Source organism: Heptranchias perlo, chromosome 11 (genome assembly GCF_035084215.1).
Source record: "Heptranchias perlo isolate sHepPer1 chromosome 11, sHepPer1.hap1, whole genome shotgun sequence".
NCBI classification, from domain to species: domain Eukaryota; kingdom Metazoa; phylum Chordata; class Chondrichthyes; order Hexanchiformes; family Hexanchidae; genus Heptranchias; species Heptranchias perlo.
The window spans coordinates 46,366,301-46,389,001 of NC_090335.1; the positions used below are offsets into that span (position 1 = coordinate 46,366,301).

At 42.7% G+C, this 22,701-nt stretch overlaps 1 protein-coding gene across 2 annotated transcripts in view; it reads right to left on the minus strand.

Moving 5' to 3' along the window:
* Nucleotides 1–22,701, minus strand: part of nme7 (NME/NM23 family member 7) — a 215,414-nt gene that overhangs the window by 29,660 nt on the left and 163,053 nt on the right. For both annotated transcript variants that reach the window (XM_067992928.1, XM_067992927.1), the window contains exon 9: nt 830–937. In XM_067992928.1, the coding sequence (XP_067849029.1) occupies nt 830–937 (108 nt within the window). The remainder of the gene's footprint in view (nt 1–829; nt 938–22,701) is intronic.

Sequence of the window (22,701 nt, forward strand, 5' to 3'; positions counted from 1 at the left end):
GATAGAGAGAAACTATTTCCACTGGTTGGGGATTCTAGGAGTAGGGGGCACAGTCTAAAAATTAGAGCCAGACCTTTCAGGAGCGAGATTAGAAAACATTTTTACACACAAAGGGTGGGAGAAGTTTGGAACTCTCTTCCGCAAATGGCAATTGATACTATCTCAATTGCTAAATTTAAATCTGAGATAGATAGCTTTTTGGCAACCAAAGGTATTAAGGGATATGGGCCAAAGGCGGGTATATGGAGTTAGATCACAGATCAGCCATGATCTTGTCAAATGGCGGAGCAGGCACGAGGGGCTGAATGGCCTACTCCTGTTCCTATGTTCCTATGTTTCCTATAGGATACGAAATACATCCTTTTCAGCTTTGCTGCTCATGAGTTACAAGGGATTATAAATCATGTCCCATTGCTGCTGATCATCTGTCATGCTTTTACATATCAGTTCTATTCAATACATTGTTTAGTAAACATTCATAAATTTTACCCAACTAAGCAAAATGAATTTTATATATTCCTACCGATCATATCTGCCAATCTTTGAGGTAACAAACTTTTCAAAATTATAGACTCTTAAGAGAAAATACTGTACCTTGTAAAGGTATTGCAATATACATGTCATCAGCTATGTTATAGTCCAGTAAAGTGTCACTGCTTACATTCATTTGGGTTAAAACTAAAAATACTGACCCTTCACCTAAAGCATACTCCAATGCAAGATTGATTAAATTATAAGGGAAGATTAATATTGATTACACCTACACTAACCATAGATGTCATATTGCTCGTTCAAAGACTTCATTTGTTAACTGCCTTTTCTTGCTTACCTCCAGAACTCCATCTTCAGGGAGGTCAGTGCAATGAACCGCATTCTGAACTTTGTTTTTTCCAAAGAGGGCACGCAAACTGCGAGGCCGTAGATGGCGAGCAATTTCCTGCAAAATGAAACGATTGTATGAGCAGCCTATTAAAAGCCATATTTACAACTTATTATTGTTCCTGATACCCTATAATTAAATCTATGGCATAGTTATTAGAAAAGGAGTAGAAAAAAAACTTTCAAAATAAACAAGTTTGTATACTGTTGTAAGGCAGCGACAAGGGACATAAAATTAGAATTAAACAACCTAAATGAAGGACTGAGTGCAGCAGTGAGTCAGAACAGTGAATTATCCTTTCAGCCTCCGGAATTTGAGTACAAATCCAATCCTGGTATCTCTAACTGTAGGGGTGCAAAATCCAGTTCCTAGGGAGTGCATTCATAGCACCTGAGAGGAAGGGATGAACGAATGTTCCATTCCCCAGCATAACTCACCTTAATTCACCACTGACCAGAAACTTAACTGGGCCAGCCATATAAATACTGTGGATACAAGAGCAGGTCAGAGGCTGAGAATTCTGTGGCGAGTGACTCACCTCCTGACTCCCCAAAGCCTTTCCACCATCTACAAGGCACACGTCAGGAGTGTGATGGAATACTCTCCACTTGCCTGGATGAATGCAGCTCCAACAACACTCAAGAAGCTTGACACCATCCAGGACAAAGTAGCCCGCTTGATTGGCACCCCATCCATCACCCTAAACATTCACTCCCTTCACCACCAGCGCACCGTGGCTGCAGTGTGTACCATCCACAGGATGCAATGCAGCAACTCGCCAAGGCTTCTTCGACAGCACCTCCCAAACCCATGACCTCTACCACCTAGAAGGACAAGGGCAGCAGGCACATGGGAACAACACCACCTGCACGTTCCCCTCCAAGTCACACACCATCCCGCCTTGAAAATATATCGCCATTCCTTCATCGTCGCTGGGTCAAAATCCTGGAACTCCCTACCTAACAGCACTGTGGGAGAACCTTCACCACACGGACTGCAGCGGTTCAAGAAGGCGGCTCACCACCACCTTCTCAAGGGCAATTAGGGATGGGCAATAAATGCTGGCCTTGCCAGCGACACCCACATCCCATGAACAAATAAAAAAAAATGAACAAATTACAGAAATCAGTTCACACCCTAAGAATGGCAACTGCTACACCTGAAATTGAGTAATATACCTTTCTTCTTGACTGTTTATATTCCGCCGTCCATGAATAACTGTGCCATAGTTATACCTCTGAGGGAGGATCCATCTGTGTAGTATCTTGGAGGGTATCTCTTTCAGCAATGTAGCAGTGGACAACAGTGCTTCGCAGGCAGATTACCCTAACTTGCAGATCACAAGATCAATACAGATGAGGCTGACCATTGGCCCACCTTAGCTCATCCATCCAGAATTAAAAATAAATTTACACTTCCTCATCACACCATCTCAATATGTCTTGAATGAATCTAAAGTTTTGCCTCTGCCACCCTACATGGAATGCCATTCCCAATGTTGATCACTCTTTGAATGAAGAAGTTCTACTGAAATCTGAAATTATCCAGTTTTAGCCTGTGTCTCTTTGTTCTTGATGTACCCTCTAGTACTATTTTGGATTCACCTTATTCTATACTGATTAATATCTTACGTATTCTACAAGATAATTACAAGTGAAGGCCATTCCTCCCATCTTAATTCATCCATCTGGAAAGATCCTATAGTCCACCCTCTCCCCTCCCACCCCAATTTTACATGGATTAGAAGATTAATGGGTTTGTAGTTGCCTATATTGTTTTGTCACCTGTTTTTAAAATATAGGTAGCATGCTAGCCTGCTTCCAATCTAGTGATACCTCTCCAGTATTCAGTGCCTCCCTCATAATAATCAGTTTTTCATAAATCTCCTCCCTAGTGTCTCATAGCTCTCTGGGATATATACCATCCATCCCTAGTTAATTATTTGTTTTGATCCCTTTTAGCGTGACATAGCTTGCTATGATTTATAGCAAAGTCACTGATTTTATTTACGGTATCGCTATTTGAAGAGGACAAGTTGTCTATGTCTTCCCTTGTGAATACTTAGAATCCTGTGGAAGTAATCATTCTGAATATTTACTGTTTTGAGACCATTTTCAGTTTTAATTCTGTGTGCATCTTTTATTGTTTTCACTTCTTCCAAGACTGCCCTCTTACTGTTATAGCACTGAAAGAATTTTTACTGTTATGCTGCTATTCTTGTTTCTAGGTCTCTCGTTGCCACTCTGATCACCCTTAAACATTTTGAGCGATATATGGGGAAGAGATAGTACACTGCCACCTAGGTGGCCAGATGGTGCAATTACAAAGTAAAGAGTTTACATAGGCCATTCCCATTATAAATGTGGACATAAGAATTTAGAATGGAAAAAGTTGACACGAAAGTGTGCCGAAAAGAGTGACAACAGGAAGTAATGTTTTCTAAACAGGAAGCATGTATGGATATATGATGTTTAATTGGATATAAATAGATATATTAGACTAGGGGTCCTAAATACAGAGCCATGGGAATACTACTGTTTACATCCCTCTAGTCTATAGATACATACATTGTACAGCAAAAGTGACCATGAAGCTGTCAGATTGTCGTAAAAACCCAAGGACGTTAATGTGCTTTAGGGAAGGAAATCTTCTGTCCTTACCCAGTCTGGCCTATATATGACTCGAGTCCCACACCAACATGGTTGACTCTTAACTGTGGCCTAGCAAGCCGGTCAGTTGTGTCAAACCACTACATCTGCAGCGGTTTATAGGGAAGGCCCATCACCGCCTTCTCAGGACAACTAAGGATGTGCAAAATAAATGCTGGCCTTGCCAGTAACGCCCACATCCCGAGAATGAATAATTTAAAAAATGGTCTTAACATAGAGTCCTGGGGTACACCACTGTTTACATCCCTCCGGTCTGAAAAAAATCTGTTAATCATTACTTTCTGTTTTCTGTCCTTTAGCCAACCACCTAATTGTGCTGCCATGCTCCAATAGGGATGCCACGACTTCCATTTCCTGTACATTGTTTGGGTCATTAATGAGCAATAGGTCAAGATAAGCACTGCCTCTCGTGGCTTCCTTGATGCACTGGATCATGAAGCAGTCAGCAACACATTTACCAACTTTGATTCTAAAACAGTTTGTATTTGGTTGATCGAAGTCTCTCATTAAAATAACATTCCTGTTCTCATCTACCTTCTTATCTCTTCCCACAGCAAATCGTCCTCCCTGGAATGATTTAAACTGCAGTTTGAACCAAGAGTTGAGCCATTGGAGCATGGAATGCTTTACCACAGAAAGTGGTTGAAGCAGAGACTATTGCATCTTTTAAGGGAAAATTCTATAAATATTTGAAGCAGAGGAAGAAACAGGGCTGTGGGGAGAAAGCGAGGCAATGAGAATAGTTGAATTGCTCTACCAAAGAGTCAGCACAAACAAGATGGGCCGAATGGCCTCCTTCTGTGCTACAAACATAAACAGGTTCTTATGTAGCATTCCCCTGATGTTAGCTTGTATTTTATTTGGAATTAGAGATGTCGAACTACAGTAGTTCATTTTGTAGCTTCCCCCCCCCACCACTCACAGGATCAACTTTGTTCTTTTCCAGGTGTCCCTGGCACATAGAGCTACACTACCTCCTTCATTGCCCACTCTGTCTTTTCAGAACACTGTATACCTCTGAATGTTATATTCATTTCCATCCTCTGGATTTACCCATTTTTCCAATATTCCTACTACATTGTGGTTCCTGCTGGCATGAGTCTCCAGTTCTGTCATCTCATTTCTAATTCTTTTAGCATTTGTGTACATATATCTTATTACAGAAGGAGTAATAAATACTGCCATCAAACAATACGTGCTTGTCAATGCTCAGTTCAGGTTCCGTCAGAAACACTTGGCTCCAGACCTCATCACAGTCTTGATCCAGACCTAGACACAAGAGCTGAATGCCAGAGGAGAAGTGAGAGGAGGTGCTCTTGACATCAAAACAGCATTTAACTGAGTATGTCAATGAGAAAACCCTCCAGTGGCTAGAGTCATACTTGACACAAAGGGGAATGGTTGCAGTTGTCAGAGGCCAGTCATCATAGCACCAAGACATGCTTGGGTTGAGAACAGTTCCTTAGAGAACTGTTCTCAACCCAAGCATCTTCAACTGCTTCATCATTGATCTTCCCTCCATCATAAGTTCAGGAGTGGGGCTATTCGCTAACAATTTCAGTGTTCAACTCCATTTATCACTCCTTGAAAAATGAAGCAGATCATCCCAGCCTACAGCAGGACCTGGATTACATCCAGGTTTGGGTCGACAAGTGGCAGGTAATATTCATGCCACATAAATGCCAAGTAATGACCAGCTACAGCAAGAGAAAGCCCAGTTATCTCCCCCTGACCTTCAATGGCACCACCACCACCGAGTCCCCCACCATCAAAATCTTGGAGGTCACCACTGACCAGAGGAGCGGATCTTTCACTTAGTGGTAGCATTTCTATCTTTGAGTCAGAAGATGAAGGGTTAGAACCCTACCCCAGACATTCTGGGTTAGTGGAGACTGAAGCTCCAGCTCTGATTTCTGCGTTAACATTCAGCAGGGATACAGCCGTGGAAGGAGCGTTTATGTTGCGGCCTGTCAGACTGTTAATCAGCCTGTGACTCCTTCCACTACAACAACAACCATTGACCAGAAACTTAACTGGAGCAGCCAAATCAACACCATGGATGGAAATACAGGACAGAGACTCTGTACTCTCTCACTCCCCAGAACTATTCGAGAGCTATCCACCTGGAAGAGCCAGAGAGGAGTGCACCAAATGAGATACACAGCACAAGTAACCAGGAATATCTGGGGTGGAAAATGAGGAGCAAAATATTGCCGACTGAAGTATCAGGAGACGTTTCCCATTTACTGAAGAACCTGAGGATGCAGATCTCATGGGCCCTGCTTTTAAAAGATGTTTATAGAGCATCAAACATATGTGCAGACACTGGGAACGGTGTCAGATGGTGCGTTTTGGATGGTAGAGCAAGTGGAGGTGTCTTATTGTGCCCTCTTGATTGGCTTTTCAGCACTCCAGTCCCCCTGAGGCATGCGGCAGGCTCCACAACAGGCCCTAACAGCAGTCTACATTTCCCTCCATCGATGATCAGACTACTGCCATACAGGGTTGGGATGCCAGATTTGAGAGGACTGTCTCTTTCGTCCTGGTTAGCATAAGTCATTTTCAAAAGCAATTAGGGCTGTGTTACAGACAATCATGTCACAGGATTTCACTGATCTCATTGGTACAATTAGTATGCTTTCCTGCAGATCAGAGGCCATGCAGAGGCAGTGCCCAGGATTAGTGTCATGGCAAGAAAGCTGCTGTCTTTCAAGCAGGATATCAGCCCTCGAGCCAGCATTATCCAATGCCTGCATATGTGGTTCAAAGGGTGCCTATGCAACTGCATGAGGTGCAGCCTGCAGCAGATCCATCTTGCAATTTGGCTGCCAATAGACTAATGCTACCTCAGTTCCAAGAGACTGATATAGGAAACCAACAGCCAGACACCTCCCATGCGCCTGCCACCCAAGCAGCAACTAGAAGAAGTAGATTAGGTTCAAGAGCTTACATATCAGACACTGACACCATGTGAAGAAAAGTGGTTAGAAGTAGACATATGCACTCAGCCAATATGGGTTTTGATTAAAAATATGGTAGCATTAAAGTTAGTATGCATACTGACATTGTTCTTGGCAAGGTTTGGAAGTGGCTTTGATGAGGTGGCATGAATGGAAGCTGTGTGAGTTCATACGCACGGAGATGGATCTGTAAATGATGGCACATTTGTGATGGGGAGGGGGAAGATGTAGACAGGAATGTTCATGCAGGAGCTAGATGTGGTTGACAAGAGAAGGTCTTCTGAATCAGACTGGCATGAATGTCTGTTGCAGCTGCCAGTGGGTTGTGCTTTGCTTCTTCAGCCCGATGCTCCTCTTGCTGATGCCCTTGCTCCTGATAGAGGCCTGTGTCCTCCATGAGGAGGCCTCTTTGTAAGGTGAAGTTGTGTCCAAAATAGCACACCACCATGATCCTTGCCAGATAATACTGTAGGGCACCCCCAGATCAATCCAGGCACCTGAAACAAGCCTTCATCATGCCAATGGCATGTTCATTGCTGATTTGGGTGGATGAATGGTTCTTTGTATCTTCTTCAATCAGTTGGGGCCTCGGGAAAATGTACTGATATCATCAACCAATGCAGTATAGGATAACCTTGATCTCCCTTGAGCCACCCAGAGACTTGCCTTTCTGGATTACAGTGTTGGAATGATACAACTTCTTAAAATAAAGGCAACGTGGCAGCTGCCAGGGAAGTGAGCAATCACTTACTGCTGGTTGCCAACAAGCTATACACAGGCAGAATGGTATCCTTTCCTGTTGACATACATCTGATCATTGACAAATGAAACATATGAGTGCCATCTATAACTTGGACAATCCTGACACTTGGTAAAACTGCAGTGCTCCGTCATGTTGGTGCCATGGTGCCGGCTGTCCGTGGGGAAGGCGATGAAATTGCTAGCTCTGGAAAACAATGCATCTGTGACTTGCTCGTTGTATCTGTGCACAGCTGTTTGAATTATGTTACAGAAGTCCCCAGCACTAGCCTGAACAATTCCTTAGCATAGAAGTTAAGGGCAGTGGTGACCTAAGATACCAAACCCAAGATAAAATGGTGGGTGCACACATTTTTGCTGCAAGTAAGTTTGAGATATATGAATTTGATATGGGTAAATGAGAAAAAATTAGCCAATCACCATTCATGGTATTAATGCTTTGGCATGAGGATTCTTGAGCTGATTATGAAAAAAGTAATATTGGTAGAACGATTACAACAGTAATATTAAATTTTGCACAGCAATCAAAAATTATTTTTTCAATTTCAAATTCCACATCCTGGATTTATGAAATTATAAGAGTCATAAATTTTATTTTATCCTCTCCATCAGAAAGATTGCCTACTCCCACCTCCGTAACATTACCTGCCTGCTTCCTCCTTTGCCCCAGCCCATCTACTGCCGATATCCTCACCCACTGCCTTTGTTACCTCCAGACTCAATTATTCCAATGCTCTCGGCCAGCTTCCCACCCTCCACGCTCCATGAACTTTAGCTCATCCAAAACTCTGCTGCCTGTACCCTAAACCACATCAAATCCAGCTTATCCATCACCCCTGTGCTCGCTGACCTATATTGGCTCCTGGCCTCCCCAAATTACCAAAATCTGTTCGATTGGAGGACTGCTGGACCTAGATGAATTTCTGGGTTCAGCTCAATAACATGTCCTTGCTATCCCCTAGTGCAGGGATGCCATTGTGAATAAGCGGGCATCCGGGATCAGGGGAGGAAACACGGGTGCTGCTGCAGGCCTTGTGGTAGCACTTATGCCAGCCAACATCAGGGCCTTCTGCGTACTGTAGAAAACAGCGGCCGGATGTTCTCCTATCCCTGGCATTATCGTGATGAATCTATGCCTCATTCAGAACCTGATATTTAAAGATATTTTAAATCTTTATTGAGGGACGTCCACAGGAGTCTTGGAATATCATGCAACATGTATTATATTTTATGTTGGGACTTTAGAAAAAAAATTATTTGAGGTGTGCAAAATACTTGTAGCATTTTTTTTTAAATGAAAATCTTCATTGAACTGTTTTCGGAGACTTGTGAAGCACCAATAACAAGCTCCTACCCATCCACCTACCCCTGCATTTATTATTTCAGATAACTTAAATAAAGAAATAAAAATAGTAAATGGTAGAAATGCACAGCAAGTCAAACAGCATCTGAAAGAGAAAGATATGGTAACATTTTGTGTCAAGCAAACTGTTAAACATTTTTTGCTCTCAGATGTTGATCAATTGGCTGTATATTTCAAACATTCACAGTGCTCCCCCCACGACTTCAATGTTTAGCTTGAAAACTTAGCTCGATGTATGTAGTTTATTATGTTATATATTTAAAGATTATGTAATTAACACTGTAGCAACAGTGAGAGCAGCAGCAATTGCTGTGCTATCAATGCCCACATTTGTGTTGCTGAGCTAGTCCAAGACAAAAGATTGAGGAGATACAGCTAGATGATCTTGGGGGCAGTCAGGAGGTAGAGAAGACAACTGGATGATTTTGTATAGAGGTGACAAACAGTTAGCGACAATGCCAATAGAATGTGGTTGACAACAAAATAGAAATTAAGTCAAATAAAAGAGAAAATAAATGATGGAAAAATAAATGGAGAAGCAACAATACACTTAAAAAGGAGCAGAGGGCAAGAGAAAATGTAGATAAAATGAAAAGGTGGCACAGCCAAAAAAGGTAAAGAATTTTAACACGCAATCTAGAATTTAATACAATTACAGAAAGACAAGGTGACTAAGAAAGTGTTAAATTCAGACACATAGCAAATGGGGCCTGCAGAGACTGGCAATACTGGGGATTGGCAATACTAGGGATTGGCACTAGTCAAGCTTGTTTAAATTCCCAGTAGGATCTCTGGCTAATGGGCCCTGTAAGGAGTGTACAGCTGCTAGGATTAACTTTGCAGTGAATACACCTAGTTATTAGTTTGAAATTTCACTTACTGTAACTTTAATTGATGGAAATAAAACATTCCTGCAGTCCGAGGAAACAATTAAGCCATTTGGTCTAGAGGAAAGTGTAGGATCAGATGTACTATGCACAGGAAACATGACTTCATATAGTATTAAGTAACGCCTATATTGTCATACATTGTTGACAGTGGGGCTGGAAAGGTTCTACACAGGGTATTGTCTTCTTGTACGCAAGGTCATCGGCCTGTTTCAAGTACTGACTACAGAATTTTTAGCTCCTTTCTTTCAACATTAGCTTAAACATTAACTCTGAGCAGCACATAGCATTTTTTACAAAGCAAAGCTAAAATTTTTAAAAAGCAAAGCTAAAATTTTGTTTTCATTCTCTTTCCTCTTCAATAATGTATAAAATGTTCTAGAGTGGCATGTGGTATTAAAGGGGATATTCTTGTACTTTACAGTGCACAGTAAATGTCCAATCGGTTAACAAGTTTTTGTACTTTTCTCGTGACTTCATGGCAGCGATTTTGGTTTTGTGCAGGCAGTGTGATTGCGATGCCCACCCGTGTCCTCAGCAAGAAGCCAAACCATTTTGATAGCTGGGCTTTATCTGCAAAACCACACTCACAGACAGCTTGCTGATCTGGGGGGGGGGGGGGGGGGGGGGGGGGGAGGGGAAGGGGCGGAGGAAATCTGACAACTTCTCACTGGAGCCAATATAACTAAGGTACAAGAGCAAATAGAAAAATACATTCAATAATAAGAAGCAATTTGGCCCATTAAGCCCAGTTCTTCCACAGACCACATAATATATGATCTACAATCAATGTATGAATTTTGCTTATAAAAGTGGTGTACATGTCATACAAAAATGAGGACAATTATCCATTACTGTGTGCCAGCATGCAAACAAGCTATAGTTGCAAACTCAAAATTAATACCATCAATTTACTTTAAACCTGCCAGATTGGTTCAAAATTCATATTATTACAACAGTTACAATGACAACATTAAATTCTTGTGTAGGATAAGTTACTAGAAAAAAATCTCTTTAAAACATTAATACGAAAGTGTTTATTTGGAAGAATATTTTGAGATTAAAATATGTGCATTTTTATATTTGGTAAAAATGTATTTGGAAGGGAGATATGGCAGTGAAATTAACTAAATGCAAGCCTAACAACAGACTGCTAAGAATTCTGTTCATGTTTCCATGCAGCATGAGAGAGAGAGGGAGTTAAGTGATTAATGAATGACCAACACTATGATTATCACTAACAGGGAGTTTTTACTCATCAGATGAAACAAGTGAATAACTGAATCATTCACATGGTTAATCTGAATCCCAATTAAGATTCAGCTTTGATGCTCACAATATCTCCTGTTAAGTAAACAAGTGCAGCAGTATGTTGCTAACCAGTTGATTGAACAGAAGTATACAAAATGGAAATTGTTAATTTACATAAATATAAAAGGGTTGAGCATTATAGTTAACAACTCACTCTGAATTTAATTTTTTTTAGTAAACCGCCATTTAGCTTGTTTATATCTTATTTATATGCCAGATAATATATCTGATTATCATGCAAATTTAAAAAAGGTCGACATTTTTTGGTTTTGCTTCATGTAGGTCTTTGAGTAGTTAGGTAGGATAGAGGAATAATATTATGCCATCTCTGCAGGAAACAGTGAAGACGACAAATTCATGGAGATGGTATGGGAATTGATCAAATATACCCAGGGAGTGAGCAGCACAAAGGTGAAATAAAAACAAACCAACAGCAGCATTTATAAGAGTGGCAAAAAAGAACAGACTCAGAGACGGGGAGTAAAATGAAAGCAAGAATTATATTGACAGAAGTGGAGGGAATAAAGCTGGAAGTCAAAGCTTAAATAAGTGAAGTGTATTAGTGACAACTAAATTATAATGCAATCATATATTATGCTATCACTAGAAGCAGGTTTTTGGCAAGAGTGTATCCGTTTCTGGCTGTGCATATTTCTATCCAGGGAAAACCAAGTGAGTCTCTGTGAAGAGTTCAATCATGCAGAGAAACTTGGGCTTAATAATCACAGGTGAGCACTTCAGATCTGTCAAATTGTATTTACTGTTAACATTTTTGTGTGAATGTGTAAAATATAGGGCGCTAAATTGGGTCGTGTAGCGCCCGTTGTTTCGGCGCTACACGGCCCCTCCGACATCCAAGATGGCATCTTGGATGCGCACACACGTTTCCTGCGTGACGTGCACCAGACGCCGTCTTGGTATAAACATAGAAACACAGAAACACAGAAAATAGGAGCAAGAGTAGACCATTCGGCCCTTCGGGCCTGCTCCGCCATTCAAAATGATCATGGCTGATCGTCTAACTCAGTACTCTGTTCCCGCTTTTTCCCCATATCCCTTGATCCCTTTAGCATTAAGTATAGGAGTTAACGCATGCGCTAATCCCGAAAGCTGGATGCATGTAAAGTAGGGAGAAAATGGCTGCAATTAGTGTGCAACGCTGATTTAAAGTGAGACACACAATTTTGGACCTTAACGCTCAACTCAATGCACAGTCTTATCCCCGACCATCTAAACGTTTCTTACAGTGCCTGAAGGACCCCACACCAACTCTATTTAAAGGGCCATGCAGGTGTTGCGGGTTAGTTGCTGGATTATTGCTTCTGGCTGCTGGAGGAGTAGGAAGTGTTTTTTAAAGCTGCCTATTCTTATTGAGAGTTCCTACACTACTTTTGAGAGTGCTTTGGCAGGTATTGCCTTACAGGTCGGATGACTGGGAGTATGCAGAGAGGCCAGCAGGTCAAGCTTCGAGGAGACGGAGGATGAGGAGGCGCAGGAGGCCCTACCCAATGAGGGCCTTCAGGGATCAATTCTCTTACCTCAACATGACCGAGGAAGATTGCATCCGACGCCTGAGGTTCACCAAGGAAGCCGTCACTGAGATCTGTCAACTGGTGCGGCCACGTCTGCAGCCTCAGAGCAGGGCGAGGACAGCATTGCCTGTGGCTCTAAAGATCACTGTGGCACTGAATTTCTACGGCTCAGGAGCATTTCAGGCTTCTGCTGGCAACACGTGCAACATCTCGCAGTATGCAGTGCACTGCTGCATAAGGGAGGTCACAGATGCATTGTACCACATGAGGAAGAGGTTCATCACCTTCCCTCTCGACAGGGGCAATCAGAACGAGTGAGCACGGGGGTTCGCCCGCATTGCTGGCTTCCTCATGGTGCAGGGTGCCATGGACTGCACACATATTGCCCTACGTGCCCCGCACATCAACTCGGCTGTCTTCATCAACGGAAAGGGCTTCCACTCCCTCAACATACAGCTGGTGTGCGACCACACGCATCACATCTTGAAGGTCAATGCCCGCTACCCTGGGAGCAGTCACGACGGCTTCGTCATGCGGCAGTCCAATGTGCCAGCTATCTTTCATCCAACTCGGAAAGTCAAAGGCTGGCTGCTGGGCGACAAGGGCTATCCCCTCACGACGTGGCTCATAACACCGGTCAGGAGGCCTATAACGAGAGCCATGCTGCCACACGCAACATCGTGGAGCACACCATAGGCCTCCTCAAACAACGCTTCCGCTGCCTAGACCTGTCTGGAGGAGCCCTGCAGTACTCCCCTGAGCGGGTGGGCAGATTCGTGGCAGTCTGCTGCATGCTGCACAACCTCATGAGGGACCAGCCTTTGCCACCAATGACTGCAGAAGATCCTGAGCCAGAGGTGGAGGAGGAGGCTAAGGAGGAGGCTAAGGAGGAAGAGGTGGAGGAGCAGGAAGAGGTGGAGGAGCAGGAAGACGCTGAGGAGGAGCAGGAGGATGGGGTGGAGCCCGAAGAGGAGGTGGAGGAAGACGCAAGGTTGCAGCAGGAACCACATGCCTTGTCTGCAAGGGCTGTGCGTGCTCGCCTGATCCGTGCCCTGCTATCAATAATTGGAACTACATCCCCCAACTCACCAACAGTCCTACACTCCCCACTTTTCCCCTCCCACAAGATAATCAAATCGCCCTCCATCAGATTACACATTGGTGTTCCTCTCAGCTCATTGCATGAATAAAAACCACCACCAAATGCAAAATCAAACTTTCATTTATGGATTAATAAATGAAAATATGCAAACATAACAGAACTATTCACCCTTGTGCATTCCATTAGTGCCTGTTGTCCGTGTGCCTTTACTATCCCAGTGCTCCTACAAGGTGCTTCCCCAGTGGCTGGAGCATGGGTGGTGGGAGGCTGCTGGCTTTCAATGGAGGAACGTCCAGATAGCCTTGGAGGACGACCTCGAGCAGCTCTGGGCCTGGAAGGCCTGGCTTCAGACTGCACCATCTCAGCATGGGCTGCAGTAGTCTGGCCTGACTGGCCAACAGGCAACAACAGGGGCACTGGTGGAGTGGCAGGGGTGGGAGCAGGAATGCTGTCGTCCTGAGAGAGGACAGCAGGTCTGACTGCCATGGCGTCGCTGCCACTCTCCCGAGGCAGTGCCTCAGCACTCCTGGTGATCGGCTGGATTGCTGGAGTGCTGTGATACTCTGGAAGCCCCATTCCACAGTGGTACCCAGAGCCACGATAGCAGCAGTCTGAGCTTCCAATGCAGCGGTCAGACCTTGGATGGCAGATATTTGTGCTGCAATGGATGCTGTGACATCAGTCATCAGACGTTGCATCATGGTGGGTTCCACAGGTGCGCTGATGGAGGTAACCACCCGTTCCATGTTGGAAAGGATGGGCTCCAAGCTCTGCACAAAGCCCTGCACCAAGTTGGAGCTGGACTCCTCCATGCCCCTTCTCATTATGCGCAGGCTTTCCAGTGCCCCAAGCATTTGTTGGTGTACGCCCATCAGCCATCTTCTGTAGCCTGGCCCATCGAAGTCCTCATCTGACTCCTCTACAGCAGAACTAGTGAGCGACCTCGCCCTCTGGCGAGTTGGCTCCTGTGGTATCCGTTCCCTCCGCCCCGGCTCCTGCGCACTTGTGCTCGGTGTCTCCCCACATGCGGATCCCTCCTCTAACCTAACCTCTAAAGGACGCGCAGTTTCAGTCTCTGAGCTGGTGGAAGCAAGTGTCAGATCGAGTGACGGTGTGGTTTCAGTGTCCTCCTCCTCCTCCTCCTCCTCGGGTGCCGCCAAGTGTTCTTAGGTATCTGCAATGACAAAGGGAAACAGGTTGAGTTGTGGAGTGGGGAGAGGAGCAAGTAAGAGATGCGTGCTGGCAGCGTGTGCAGCACGTGAGTCAGAAACGATTATGGGAGGAGGGAGATGTGGAAAAGGAGAAGGATCATTTGATATGCAGAGACCCCCCTTGACCAGGACCTCCAGCACGGCACGTTGTAACGGCTGCAGCGAAGGCCTGCCCAACAATCCGCAGCACCGTCTCCTCTAGGGGGGCAAGGACGTGTAGACGTGCCCGTCCAGCCTCAGGTCCCTCCTGCTGGCGGGTGTTATACGCCACCTTCTCCTGCAAGACAGAGGACAGTATGTCAGTGAGTGTCGTGCAAGGTGTGTGGGTGATGTGCCTGTCATGGTCAAATAGCTGCCAGTTTGTGTGACTTGAGCAGTGGTTGTGTGGCCTGCAAGTGTGGTACTATGTGCATGTGAGATGCAGCATTGCGTATGGATGGTAGTGTTTATTGGTGGGTGGGTGGGTGATGGGAGGTATCGTGCATGGAGTATTGGTGCAGTTGGTAGGATGTGCCACTTGACACTTGCATTCACTCACCTTGACCACTCGTGTCAAATTATTAAATTTCTTGCGGCACTGCACCCATGTGCGTGGTGCAATGCTCCTCGCATTCACCTCCTGTGCCACGGCCTGCCAATGCCTACGCAGCTGTAGTCTAGACGGTCTCCACCACCCTGCGGTTACACGGCTGCCCTCCTCTGGTCCACACCTTCACCAGGGCCTCCAGAGCATCATCAGAGAATCTTGGTGCCCGCTCTCTTGCTGGTGCAGCTACTTGTGATGCCATTCTCCCTTCTCCTCCTTGGCTGTGTATCTGCCATTGGAAATGTGCCCGCACCTTTAAGTAGTGCAGGCAGCTGATGACGTGCGCTGTCCACGCCCCATCTCCAACTTCCTCATTCTCCATGCAGCCTCTCAGTAGCGAGGGCTGCGCTTGCTGCACGGAGATTTCAGGGTAAGTAGCAGGCAGCACGAAATTCACGTGCTGCCTGCGAAGGGTCCGTTGGGTGCAGGGTGGTAGCTACCATCGCCCAGAACGGACCCTTATCCAATTTTCCCCCCATTGTATCTTTTTGTGTTTCTGGGCCTATTTCCACTGGAGCAGAAAAAGGCAAGATGAGATTTTATAGAGGTTTTTAAAATTACAAAGAGTTTTGATAGGACAAATAGGGAATGACTATTCCCTCTGGTTGGAAAGTGTGATGAGGGGTCATCTATTTGTCACAGAGAGTTTAGGAGAAATTTTTTGATGCACGGAGTTGTTACAGCATGGAATGCTTTGCCACGGTGGGCAGTTAGCATTTTTTACAGGAAAAGTGGGTAAATTTTTGAAGCAGAGGAGTTTCCGTTTTGGGCGCAATCGGAATCTGGGCGCAATCTGCTCACAAAAATTGCACTGACGCATTTTACGCCAGGTTATGGTGAATTTCCACTAAAATGTATTTACATAAAATCACAAACTGAAATCTGCCATGAATCAGCGCAATTTGGCAGCTTAACATAGTGCAGTCGTTTCTTTATTTTTTTTGCAATCAAAAATATTCCTTGATGTATTTAAGAGTGGTAACCTGGTATAGTTTTATTAATACAGATGAAAATGGGTTTTTATTAAAAATGCTTATTTTTAGTGATAGGTGTCCAGTCCTCTGCCTTTGAGTAACCTGATATAAACTCACTGAAAATGACTGCAAAAAACTATACTGAAGCAATTCCTACTTTCATTGGTGTATACTAGTCAGTTTCTTAGTAAATTTCTATTTTTTTTACTATTTAAAAATGTTTAAACAATGCCTACTAGTGCCTTTGCACCTAAGAAAATTAGCTTAATTTTAAAACCCTCCTCGAATGGCCGCAGGTTTGCGCAAGCGGCGGAAACTCACCATCCTCGTTGTTTCAAGCTGGGGAGGGGGGCAGTTTTGCAGGTGGGGCTAGTTTCAGCATTTTTTTTTAAAGCCAGAGCATAAGATCGTGGAAACTCGATTATGCCTGGCGTAATTCGAAATTCCTCAATGTTTAGCGCTGATTTGGCTGGACTACTCTGAAAAAAACAGCGCAACCTAGCGGAAATTCTGGGCCCGGATATTTTTAATGGGATTGTGAGAACAGTTAAAAAACCAAGAAACATACACACAAGAAAACCAGAGAGATTGACCATTTTAAGTGTAAAAATATCTCAAACTGAAAGAATCATACAAATTAAAGTTACTTTATTGGCTCAATAATAATACTAATAGCATTTTTTTCAATATTTAGTTAATAGTTAACTGGTACAGAAATGACCTCTACACTTCCAACTAGCACTGATGGCTGCAAAGAAAAACATGCAATTTCTATTGCAATATGTATCCCAAAAAAGGCAGTAAACATTGCTAGCAACCAACTGCATGGCTGCTTCAGCAGTGTGTACAATAGGTGATGCTGATTGTAATGTCACGCTATTTTCTGACTTTCAGGCAAGCAACCACTAAGAACTAGTAGTCTAGGTTTGTTTTCTTTTCATACAGCAGGCCTGCTTTAATTGAATAATGTCTTAATTAAATAATGGAAAGTTTAATCAATTTTTGACTACATTCTCAAAACTGCCTGCAGATTAAACTAAGCAAACAGACCTGCTCACTTTCTGACAAGCCTATGTTTAGAATGAGTTTCATATTAATGTTTTACATGCTAGATTATTTTTCTTTCTTTAGAAATGCAGTGGTTTTGATACCTCAGAGTTTTACAGTTACAGTACAGGGCGTTATATTTCCACTAATATTTTAGTCACATGGAGGCCCCGATGATTGGTAGCACAAATTCTGCACAAAACAAATTGACTGCCTCACTATTTAAAGCCAAGAATGATGTCTCATCATTTCTACAAACACATCCTGTTGCTTACTTTTACAACTATATTGACTTGGTCAAAGTTACAACTTTATCAACTAATAACTTATTAAACCTGGCTGTGCAACTGCATCATACATTTTATATGTTTTAAAGACAAGTAGTAAGAGCTTTAAGGAAACATTGTAATTTTTCAATAATGAAAGTGCTGCAATACCACCAGTGCAGTATCTCTCAATGGACCTTGATTTGGCATTATTTGTGGCAGAAGTGTTAACATTGTAGTTCTAAAAGTTCGACTAGTAATTTGACAACTTAAAAATATGTATTATTGAAAATTAGAAGTGGACTACAAATCTTAAAAAAGTGATCCTGTCTTGATAGCAAGTGGAAAGATTGAAAAGTGTGAAGTTACATGTTTCTGTCCAACTGGATCGTGGCCCAGTTTCCCAAGTAGGCTCTCTTATTTGTCATTCCATCTGACCCCAAGATAGAATTAAAGGAGGAAGAAACAGATGGATTTGGGAAAAGATTTGCTTATTCAAAAAATAATACTACCTTCATGACAAATTTAAAATATATCCTCATTTCTTTTTATAGGATGTGATTCAATCTAAAAAGTAAATAAAATGTATTAATACATTTTGATCTTTAGATTAGATCCTCAGATCCGTCTTTCAGATGAGGCATTAAACCGTCTGCCCTCTCAGATGAATGTAAAAGATCCCTATACACTATTTGAAGAAGAGTAAGGGAATTCTTCCAATGTCCCGTCCGAAATTTATCCTTCAACCGACATCACTAAAACAGATTATCTTGTCATTTATCTCATTGATATTTGTGGGACCTTGCTGTACAAAATTTGGCTGTTGTTTTTCGGTACACTACAACAGTGGCTACACTTCAAAATACTTCATTGGCTGCGAAGTGCTTTAGGATATCTATATAAATTACAAGTTCTTTCTTACTTAGATTAAGAAGAGGGCTGTGGATGCTCAGTCGTTGAGTATATTCAAGACTGAGATCGATGGATATTTGGACACTGGGGGAATCAAGAGATATGGCAATAGGGCGGGAATGTGGAGTTGAAGTAGAAGATCAGCCATGATCTTATTGAATGACGGAGTAGGCCACATGGCCTACTCCTGCTCCTATTTCTTATGTTTTTATGTCCTTAGATTCCCAGCAGAATCAGAGAAATTTCATAGTCCTTGGGCTAGCTACTTAAAAACTTTTTCAGTTCACACAGTGATGCTGAAACGAAGCCCAATATAATTCTAAATGGAGTAAATGTAAGAATGTGCAGAAACATGCTAATAAGGTGGTCAGAGGTGCAAAGAGGATAAAAGGCTGGTTGCAGGTGCAAAGCATAACAGTACTGTAACAGTAAGATAGCAGTCAGAGATGAAGCGAGAACCCTAAAAGGTCCAAACAGGGATGGTTAATATACTAAATGATTATGTTCCTCCCAAGTATTCACTAAAGAGGACACGCTTCTCTCCCCAAATTGAACTAACCCAAGTAAATTTGATGGCTTCGAAACAAGTTGAAAGAAATCTAGGGGTCTTAGTAGATTGGACGCTCAATATGCCCAAACTGGAGCAGCAATCAACAAAATACATGCTGAACTATATAGCCAAAAAAGTAGAGTACAAGTCAAAGGATGTCAAGTTCAAATTGTACATTTTCTGGTCACACCACCTTGAGTACTGTATCCACTGTACAGTTATTTTTGGTTATCAAGACACCAGATAGACATTCAGGCCATTCAGAAAAGGGTCAACAGGCTGATTCCTAGCATCAAAGGACTGTGTTATGAGGACAGACTGAAGAATTTTGGGTATTTCAGCCCGGAAAAGAGGTTATTTCAAAGTAATCTTATAGAAATGCATAAGGTAATAAACAGTATGGAAAAAGGAAATTCAGAAAATTATTTCAAATTAAACCATGGCAGTAGGACAAGGGAACAGAGGTTCAAACTAGTAAAAGTCAAATTTAGGGCTAATGAGGAAGTTCTGCACATGAGGAGAAAATCAGCATGTGGAATGACTTTCAGTTAAGGGGGTGGAGGTGAAAGTCTTGGAATTATTCAAGCAACAATTGCATGCTGTGATGGGAAAACGAGGATCTTTCCGGAAGGATGATCTAAAATGGGCCAAACAGCCTTTTTCATCCTTGTCATTTATCTTGTGAACTTTTCAAACTAGTTTTGTGCTGCTTACTCAAATTCTGTTCTTGCATATTAAGTCATTCACATTTTTCCTAAAAGTGGAGATGGCTGAGAGATTGTATGTCTAGGATAGTACTTCTAAAGGTTATCTGGCGAACCAAGTCAAAGAACAGTGCAGTATAGAACTGCTTTTGCACAATATGGCAATTTTCCAAAACAAAACTCTGAGATCAGGATATTATTGTAAAGTTGTAATATCTCTGCTTCTGAGGCAAGCTTGTTTGTTAATAAATGAAATAATCTCACTGAACAAAGATTTGCAATGTACTATACCAAAAGTGACATTTGATTACAACATTGATATTTGATTACAATCTAACTTAGGGATAACCAGCACGGATTTGTTAAAGGCAAATCGTGTTTAACTAAATTGATTGAGTTTTTTGATGAGATAACAGAGAGGGTAGATGAGGGCAATGCGGTTGATGTGGTGTATATGGACTTTCAAAAGGCGTTTGATAAAGTGCTGCATGGTAGGCTTGTCATCAAGATAGTGGCCCATGGAATAAAAGGGGCAGTAGCAACTGGATACAGAATTGGCCAAGTGACAGGAAACAGAGAGTAGTGGTGAACGGTTGTTTTTCGGACCAGAAAAAAATTCAATGGTCATTAAAAAGAAGTGCACGAGCTGTGCAGATTAATACATGCTTACTTAAATATTAATAAGGCATGGAGTTGCATTGCTATCCAAATTAACACAGAAAAGATGTGCACTTATTTATTTTTTTGCTCCAGATTAGGGTATAGTGAGTTTTTCTGTCAAGTGCTAGTCTATCTTATCTTTCCTTGGTGCCTATAGTTAAGGGAGATAAAAGGTCCATAAGACAAACTACACAAGAGCAGGGATGAGTACTTTTTTCAATAACAGGCCAACAATTTAAAACAAAGCAAGTATATTTTGGAAAATGTCCAATGGAAAAAAAGGTCAAATAACAACCACAAGACATCATTTAATTTATTCAAAACCACTAATTTGCAGACAATTAAAAAATAATATAAACTGATATAGTAAAGATGATTTAGAAGCTGCATCAAGATCTACCAGAAGCTTAGTGGAAGCTTGGTTATCCAGTGTAGTGGAAAAGACCACTAGCGGATAAGGAACCCCTTCTTGTACCTGTAAAATGGGCATTAGGCTTCCGAATTTCACATCATGATCTGTCATACCCGATCTGGACCGGACGTGCACCAGACACCATACTGATTTGGGCGACTTTTAGTCGTCCAGGGCACCCACCTGAAAAAGGCACAGGCTCCTTAAATATGAAAATCGGGTCCTTACACCGGTTGTAGGACCCTGAATGCGAAATTCAGGTACAAATGGATGGAGCTTGTGCCATGCTTGCTAGATGTAACAGGTTTTAAGTGGTCTAAACAGCTTGAAGGCCGCTCAAAAAAAAGGCCCAAGAAATTTTCAGTTTTGATTTATGTGGGCCCAGGAAAAACAGGAGTGCTTCTCCTGGATGCACAAAAAAAACTCTGGCCCATGTCGGCACTTATGAACTCCCCTGGATCACCTCCACTCCACCACCCGACCAGCTGGTCTGCTCCGCGTGAGAGCTGGCCGATTTCCTGCCCTGTTGGCCAGAGTATTTTTGTGCATCCAGGAGGACTCCTGCTTTTCCTGGGCCCACATAAATCAAAACTGAAAACTTCTTGGGCCTTTTCTTGGGCCAGCTCACCGGCGGCATTTAAATGAGGTCTGAAGTCGAATTTGACTTGGGCCTCAGGCCGGCACAGACTAGCACCTGGAGCAGTTGCTCTGTCGACTTTGCGCCAGTTTTGGGGGGGAAGTTGAATTTCTCCCCCATTGTCTAATATTCACCCTTTTTCCAAATTAATTATTAAACTGTAACACAAACTGACCCTGAAAATTGCTGAAAAGCAAAAAAAGTATAAAAACCTTTAGACTAGGAACAGTTTGCTGCTATAAACAGTTTAAACATTTCTTTTTCTACGAAGTACATCATAAATCAAGCAAACAATTAGAATTGAATCCCAAATAACAAATATAAACTTCTGGCAACCACTATGGGAAAGATAATTGAACTGTCCATGGAGTACAGTAGTTTCTGCACTATTAGAGCCAGGGAAGGGAAGGGGAGGTGTCGGTGAGGTGCAACCAGGCATGGTTAAATAGGGGAGAGGTGGGTTTTGAAAGATATTTTGGAGTATTGCTTGATACTCCACAGCAGCGTTATAAATATCTTGTTTCACATAATTTACTAAGAGTTAAAGCTGCATGATCCACGTTCATCTGCCTCAAAGATTATTTTGAATATCTAATAAAACAAAAATATGTCCAGCTCTTTTGAATTTTTAGATTTTTTTTCTGTACACTTTATAATCACTTCAGCAGTACAGAACATTTCTTCATCATAACTAAGTCTTACCAGATAAACTTTCAATTTTGCTTTATGATCATCAGTGTAAATTCCTCTGGGATTTACCTGAGTGCCAGCAGGCTGCCTCTGAACCGTCCGAGCAATGCGGGATGGTAGCCAGCCACCCGACTCTTTAGGCTTGTTTCGGCTGGGCAGCCGGCTGGTGAAATGTTAATATTAAGGAGATCCGACCATTAAAATCAACCGGGCCTCCCATGACAACTTCCAGCCCGGAAGTCCAGGGCGTCTTCCCAGCTTTCTGCCCTGGAGTTAAAATCCCCATGATATTCTGATTCACAAAGATCATCAAGCAATACTCCAAAATATCTTTCAAAACCCACCTCTCCCCTATTTAACCATGCCTGGTTGCACCTCACAGACAACACCTCCCCTTCCCTTCCCTGGCTCTAATAGTGCAGAAACTACTGTACTCCATGGAGAGTTCAATTATCTATCTATACTTATCCCTATGACCTTCATCCATTATTTACATGTTTTTTGAAGAAGTCAATCAACATAGTGTTAACTGCTTTTCAGAGGGTCTGTCCTACTTAGCTACAAATTTGTGAGGGGGGAAGGGTTACTT